This window comes from Alexandromys fortis, unplaced genomic scaffold (assembly GCF_014885135.2).
Source record: "Alexandromys fortis isolate MF-2015 unplaced genomic scaffold, M_Fortis_MF-2015_v1.1 scaffold_371, whole genome shotgun sequence".
In the NCBI taxonomy this organism is placed as follows: domain Eukaryota; kingdom Metazoa; phylum Chordata; class Mammalia; order Rodentia; family Cricetidae; genus Alexandromys; species Alexandromys fortis.
The window spans coordinates 433,482-441,065 of NW_026068266.1; the positions used below are offsets into that span (position 1 = coordinate 433,482).

Consider the following 7,584-nt stretch of genomic DNA (forward strand, 5'->3'; position numbering starts at 1 on the left):
AAAAAAAAAAAACAAAAAAAAAAAAAAAAAAAAAAAAAAAAAAAAAGAAGTTAGAAAACAATTTTAATTCTACTTAATGTTGTGGTCATACTTGGGGGTGGGGGAGGATTCGGTATTCTAATTCTGAATGAACCATGGTAATTTGCACTATAAACAAATATTTATTCTACACTCGACTCTCAACATTCAGTAAATGTTTCGTGAAGCCCTGTACAAGGGGTGGGGGAGAGGCATCAACAATGACGTCATAAAGAATTCCTTTCTAGGGAATTGGAAGCAAATTGGCCATAAAAGAAATTCTCATTTCTAAAATAATTTATAAAATAAAAGAAAAATCTGTATTGACTCTGAAAGGGGTTGAGTGTGGCTGTGCACACTGTAATCCCAAATCTTAGGGCCATGAAGACCCAGGTCCCGAGCTGTGTTTTGCTCAGAGCAAGTGCAAGCCCAGCTGAGGCTGCAGAGTGTGGCTCTTTCTCAGACACTATGGCATTAAGTCAGTGACTTTACTGACTTCACAGGAGTGCTTTCACTCACAGGTAAACTCAGCCAGTGGTCTACAGTTTTCATTTCCCAGGTAGCATCATTAAACGGAAATAGAGAAAAATCGAATACAAAGTCCTAAACAAATATGGCCACCCAATCTCAGGAAAGTCACTTTTAGAGTTAGTAGTATAGAGTATGCACTTGAATAAACAAATAATGACCCAGAATAAAGTCCACCTTATACAGTGCTTAGAGGGGCTAGAGAGACAGACGGCTCTTTGTTCCTACAGAAGACCTGGTTCATTTCAGAGCACCTACAGAACCCCATGTGCAACTCAAGTTCCAGAGGATCCCTCTTTTGGCAACTGCAGGCACTACAAGCATGTGGTGCAAAGACACACATGCAGGCCAAATACCAATACACATAAAATTAAATTAAATTTAAAAACCTGATTTTTAAAAAAAAGTCTGCTTATTGCTCTTGCTCAGGACTCAAGTTCAGTTCCCAGCACCCACACTGAATGGCCTGTGACTCCAGCCCCAGGTTATCTGACTCCCTCTGCTGGCCTCTGCAGGCATCTGCACCCACAGGGTTCACCTAAACTCAATGCAAGCACGCACATATACATATAAAAATAAATAAATAGACCTTTATAAAGAGCTCGGGGTTTGTCTTTCATGCCCATAGAATTCCTATTTTTTGCTCCACCAGGAAATATAATCCATTCTATGGTCCATGTACTTTCTCAGGCTAAGTCAAGATCCACCCTGCAGACAATCCATTTAGGTAGGAAGACTGGAGATTAGGTATCTGGATTTCAAAAGACTTATTTAAATCAGAACACAACAAGAGTTAGGTAAGACACAAAGGAAATAATTATACAACGACGATGACTAACATTTATTGAGCGTGTATTATGTGCTAAGCCTGGGCTGAACGTTTCCCACAAATCAGCCCAGGGCAACCCCACTAAGGCAAGGCAGTCCTATTATTATTATCCACGTCTTGTAGATGAAGAAGCCGCATCTTCAATGTCACAAGTGGAGTTAGTAGATAGCTAACTCCACGCCTGCGCTTAAACTGTGTCCCATCTTCCCTGAGAAGTCAACAGGGTAGCAATGTGTCGGCTGTCAATAAACAAGAAAGCAGCTCTGGACCCAGAAGTAACAGTGTCTTCACGTAATTATCTATCAAATGCAGCAGACAAGAAACACAAACTATTATTATTATTTTTTAATTTGTCAGCTAGGTAGCATGAACAAAGGAAGACGAGGTAGGTGTGACTTCACAAGCATGAGCACACCTGTGACCCCTGTCCTTGGGAGGAGAAGGTAGGAGAGTCAGGAGCTGAAAGTCATCCTCGGCTAGAGAAGTTCCAGGTCAGCCAAAAAGGAGACAACGAGGAAGAAGAAAAGTAGGAATAGGAGGAAGGGCAAGAAGAAGGAGGAGGAAAAGAATAGAAAGAAAAGGAAGTCAAGGCTCTGCCACAATCAGAAACCCCACACAGGGCTAACACAGCGTGCTCCTCCTGGTCAACCCAGGCCAAAGAAATGGGGATGGTTGGAGCTGGGGTTTTCTGGTCTGTGCCGTACCCTAACCTTTATCCCCTTCAGGGGGAAGGATGTTTGCTCAAATTGGCCTACAAAAGTGTTCATCAATGTATTTTGTAGTTAGGAAAGTTAGTCAGCGGGCTGGAGAGGTGGCTCAGTGGTTAAGAGCACTGGTTGCTCTTCCAGAGGTCCTGAGTTCAATTCCCAGCAACTACATGTTGGCTTAGAACCATCTGGAAAGTTAGTCAGGCAAATGGCTTCATCACAGTGACTGCAATGTTTCAACAGAACCGTGGGTGCACATTCACCGTGCACTTTTCCTTGACCTTACAGGTCACCATGTGAAGCTGCCTCTGGGCACTGTGGTCCCTTGAAATGAGCTTGGCAAGGAGGGGAATAAACCCAGAGATAATTTAATAACTGGAATCATTTACCCCGACAAACACACACACACACACACACACTTGGGTTCAACTGTGAGTCTTCAAGGAACAAATCCTCTCAGGGGGTTAGTACTGCCTTCCAGGGACACTTGGAAGCAAACTGTACAATTACATAGCTGTCATGAGGCCTCTCTGCATCTTAAGAAAGACTGGGCTGGCCAGAACAACTGAAGAACATCTGAAGGCCCTCCCAACCATAAACTTTTAGTTCCTAATTCAAACAGTTGCCCTTTTCCATTCCAGTCATATGGCAACAGTAAAGCAAATTCCATGACCATGCAGGGAACACTAGCATTTAAAACTTCCCTCTTAAAGTTCACGGCATGGCATGAACCCACACCATTATGTTCCAGATGGCACTGAAGTGTACTTCCTGTATCCCAGGTAGCAGAGTGGCCAAGGGAGCATTGATTTTCCCGGTTCTTTCTGTGCTATGGGTTGTGGTCAGGTTCCCATCCTAGGAGATGCAGCAGATCATGGCTGTCCACTCCGAACAACCAATGCGTGCTATTTAAAACCAACGTGTCTCATTAGTGTCCCCTCAGAAATGCATGGCTTCTTGCTTCAGGTTCCACTTAGGTGACTCGTGGATCCTTTCTCTACAGATTTACTGAGGTCGCTCGGAGAGACCCCCAGGTAATCCTCAAGCTCCTGTGAGCCGGTCCAGTCTCCTCGCTTGCCAGAGGTGATGAGGAGCAGCCATGAACTGTTTGGAATCTCATGCATTTGTCACCATGCTGACGTTTTAATACCAACCACGACATTTTTTTCTCAAGATTCTGTCTTTCTCCATTCTTCCCCTGCCCTTTGTTTCTTTTTTATAAAGAACAGGGTCTCTGCCTTAGCCCCTCCAAGTCTCTCTTGGTTCTGTGTTTGAGATGCTGGCTGACATGGGACATGGCCAGACTCTTTCAACGGTGGCTTGATAGGTACGCTTCTGCCCCTACCGAGCTGTTCTTTAACTATCTGGATAACTCCTACTTCATTTTACAAATTTCTTCTATATTTATCTGATCACGGTTTTATTTTTCCATATTCTTTATTGAATTATAATTTGATTTCCCAAGAACTCAATTGACTCATTACGGAAAAAATTAAAAGCAAAGATGATTCCATCTGCATCAGGACAGCAAAGAAAAAAAAAAAAAAGAAGGGAAGAGCCTGAACATTTTATGAAGCAATTAATATGAATTTTCATGACATCTTCAATTAGATTCAAAGACCCTAAGGACTGAGAAAATGTAAATTCCTCATAGATAAGAAAAACCACACCCCAGAGACAAACAAGAGACATATCCAACATGAATCACAGAACTAAATGCAGTTACGGCCACACACGTGAAATCGCATGTTATTACCAGAGGCTGAGGACAGCTCCAGGTAGTCTTGCTCTCCCAGCCTTTGCAAGCAGCCGTAGTGATAAAATCTAGGAACTTGAGTTATTCTATCAGATCCGAATACTACACCAGGAATTCTGAGGTAAATCCAGTGGCTGTCAGGGAAATGGGAGGTAACAAGAAAGAACAATACCCCAAGAGTCTTGGGCTCAAAGTTAGAAGGTGAAAAAAAAAAATCACCTAAAATGGAAATGGTTCGGAACTATCCATTCGCCTGCCCGCCCAAGCTACCCTGGGTTCACGCCGGTGGCTTCATTCACTGGGAACAGACCCAATGCAGCCAACAAAGGCAGGTTCTTCTCTCAGCAACAGAAGAGGCTGCTTCTTTTGTTTAGCATGGGATGAAGGAGCTAGCTGGGATTAAAAGAGTAGGTTATCCAAAATCACAAATCTCAGTCCTGGCCTGGTGCCTGCACTCCCCTTGAAGAGGCAGCAGGGAAGGGAAGAGGATGGGGGCCCCCCAGAGGTGTCTCGGGCTCTCCTCCATGAGGGGGTCTGCTTCACAGGACAGCTGGCTTTAAGCTTTAAGCGCTGTGAACTGTCATCTCTCACTCTCAGGGTTCGCCCAGGAGGACAGGTGAACCTGTGGCTGGGACTGACCTCACTGAATTAAGACAGCCGATTCCCATGTTTGCGTATGAATATAGAGACTCAGGTTCCTCAGCAGTGGGGACACAGGCAGGGTAAAGTCTGGCCACAGGGCAGGGCCAGGCAAGGCTGGGCAGGTTCACTGAAGTCCTAAACCTAGAACTGGGTGTGGACAATGGAAGGGAGTAAGGTAAAAGTCACATATCGTGGGTCTGAGTTATTTCAGAAATACCTTCCACCATATTCATCATTTTCCCTTAATTTTAGATTTGATTCATTATAACAAATCCCATTTTTATCTTTAATAAAGAAGGTTTATACTCTCAAATACTCCAGCTACCGCTTATCACAGAACTCCCCCCCCAGAAGAAATTATGGTAATATTCAAATACTTGGTTAGGAAGGGGTCAAATGCAGTCAAAATGGCTTGAAGTGAGATACCCAAACCAAGAGAGGTTTATGGACAGGAAGTATGCCAGGAAGCACTCCCAGCAGTAAGCAAACCAGATTGCCACTTCTGGAAGACCTGCCTGCCACAAAGAGCCATGAGGAAAACCAAAAACCTGCGCAGGGAAATGGTGATTGAGCAGGAGCCCTTGCCTGTCAATGAAAGGCTTTAGGCTGCACTGGGCATACAGAGGAAAACTGTTCGCCTCATTAGAAAGTTTCCCTGACTTAAGGAAATAATTCTCTGCTAATATAACTTCAGCATCAATGTTAAGAGTTCATGGGAGTATAAACTGTCTTCATGACAGGCAGAAAGAATTCTGGGTTGCAGAAAATACTTAACTCCACTATAAAGGCCAGCCTGAAACGTGTGTCCTGTTTGACTGGAACTTGTCTTGAGTTATCTTCCCACTCAGGTGACCCAGGATTCCCTGGCCCCAAGTCCTCTCCAGGGCTCATACAAAAGAACACAGTGGCTCCAGCCTTTCCCCAGGCAAGCACAGTTAGTGTAGGCTCTGCAGCCCTTTCCCTTTCACAACACAGGGTATACACACAGGTGTTGATAGAGCAATCTTTTCCAACTTTGCACTAAATGCACCACTGAGCAGCAGTGATCTCAACACTCCATCCATTGTCTTCATCAGGAAATATACAGAAAGACCACACATGAGGGGGGGGGATGGGAGGGGCGCAAATACTTAGATGTTTATTAAAACACCCAGTGCAAAACAAAACACTTGAATTGGAAGAAAAAAATATATATTTTTAGAAGTATGAAGCACAGAAAGTAAAAAGGCTCAATCCACCTTAATTAGGTTGCCTTCGTTAGTTGGCTATGCAAATGAACTGAAACCACTCACTCCTCTACTCAAGCCTTCATTTCATATGCAAGTGCCCTCCAGCAAATGATAAAGCAATATCCTCCTGTGAGTGTGAAGGCTGGCACCCGAGTCCTGCTAAAAAAGGAGGAGTCAGATTCCAGCAGTCGCTGTAGGTTTAAGTGGCACGGCGTGGAGAGAGCGATTTCATAAAGGGGACTCGCCCTACTAAATTAACAGAGAAAAGTGTGCATGTCTGTCGGAAGAAGCAGCCTTCAGCAGCGAGGCGCTCGACCACTAAGGCGTTCAGACTTTACCAAAATGACTCCATAGAAAAAATATGCCGTGACAATGATTTCACATTTATAAAAAAAAAGGGGGGGGGGATGATGACAACTGGGCAGGAACTCTGGGCGCTGCCGGCCTTTGAGTAAATCGCCAGCTGAAGGTGATTAAGTTCCAGCCAGTTGTCTCAGCGTTGGAGATAGGAGCTCCAGCCTGGGGAAGCCACCTGGTATCCTGTCCCAGTGGGTCTGATCAGGTTAAGACTGGCTTATAGGACGCCCTGGGGGCTCAGCCAGGAGCCGAGCTGTCCCCTCGCCACCTACCGCCCACGCAGACAACCAAGTTACACACGGGAACTCCAGGAGCACAATGACAAGCAGGCACACAAAAGGAGCGAGGCAGCCGCTCCCATCCTTACCTTTCACTTGACTTTCATACTCGGCTATGATCTCTTTGTCCTTTTTGAATCTGCTCGGGGTGGACATTCTCCGGCTGTTCCGGGCTTGCTTTCAATGGGCAAGTTCTGGTCGGGTGGTCACCGGCCGGTCTCCTTGGAGAGGCAGAGAGTTGTACTCCCTCTCGCCGAGAAGCCCGAGGCAGCACCCACGGGAGGGACGGGAGGAGCGAGAGGAGGAGGAGGCAGAGGAGCGTTTAGAGAGAGCCCGGCGCCGGCACCAAGCTCCGGGCTGAGCCGCCTTGGGCGCTGGCGAGCGAGCGGAGCCCCAGCCGGTGAGGCCAGCCGCGCAAACTCGGGCGGGCAAGCGTGTGGCGGGGGGCGTCTCCCGGCCGCTTCCTCTACGGCCGCGGGGCGGACGCGGAGATCGCGCCAGCGCCGAGCACCATTGTTGAGACCCGCGCGGGGGTCGCGCCCCGCCGGCCGCCGCCGCCACCTCCCTTCCTGCCTGCGCCCCGAGCTTGGGATGCTGCCGCCCGTGCCAACGCCCGGCAGGCCGAAGGGGTGACAGTCCCCACGAGTCTCCGCTCGGCGGGACTCGGAGGGCGGCGGCGGCGACGATGGGACGCGCCCGGTTCAGCCCCGGCGGAGTTCGCGTCTCGGGAGCCGGCGCCGCGAGGGTCCTCTGCCGCCTCAGTCGCCGGGCGCCTCGGCTCTTTCTCCGCCGCCCACTGGCCGCTGCTGCCCCCTGGCGGCCGCGACGACACGCGCACCCGGAGCCGCGCCCCCGCCCGGCGGCCGCCCAGTCACTCGCTTGGCCCTAGGCTCTGAGCGCCCGGTCGAGAGGACTCAGGCGAGGCGGGGTCCTGTCGCCTGAGGGGACGGCGTTCCTGGGCCGACCCTTCTCCGCCCTCGCCCTGGCCTTGCACTGGGTTCGTCCTGGAAGATGGCTGCCCCTGGTGGCCAACCCGAGCGGAGCTCTGCACACCCAACGGCGGCCCTGGGCGCCGCCCCCTGCGCTTTGCTCGCCAGGAGACCCCACTGAACTTGGGAACAAACCCCCTTGCCGCCTTCCAGCTGGGCTCTGGCCACGATCTTATCCAATGGTTGAAGTCCTGAGTTGGGTCATCCGTAATAGACTCCAAGATGCTGGATCCCAGGAGGAAAACTGAGCA

At 48.6% G+C, this 7,584-nt stretch overlaps 1 protein-coding gene across 2 annotated transcripts in view; it reads right to left on the reverse strand.

Annotated features, from left to right (window-relative positions):
- Srgap1 (SLIT-ROBO Rho GTPase activating protein 1) overlaps window positions 1-6,579 on the reverse strand; it is a 294,864-nt gene extending 288,285 nt beyond the window's left edge. For both annotated transcript variants that reach the window (XM_050131872.1, XM_050131871.1), the window contains exon 1: window positions 6,434-6,579. In XM_050131872.1, coding sequence (XP_049987829.1) covers window positions 6,434-6,500 — 67 coding nt within the window. In that variant the 5' untranslated portion in view covers window positions 6,501-6,579. The remainder of the gene's footprint in view (window positions 1-6,433) is intronic.
- Window positions 6,580-7,584: the final 1,005 nt, after the last annotated feature.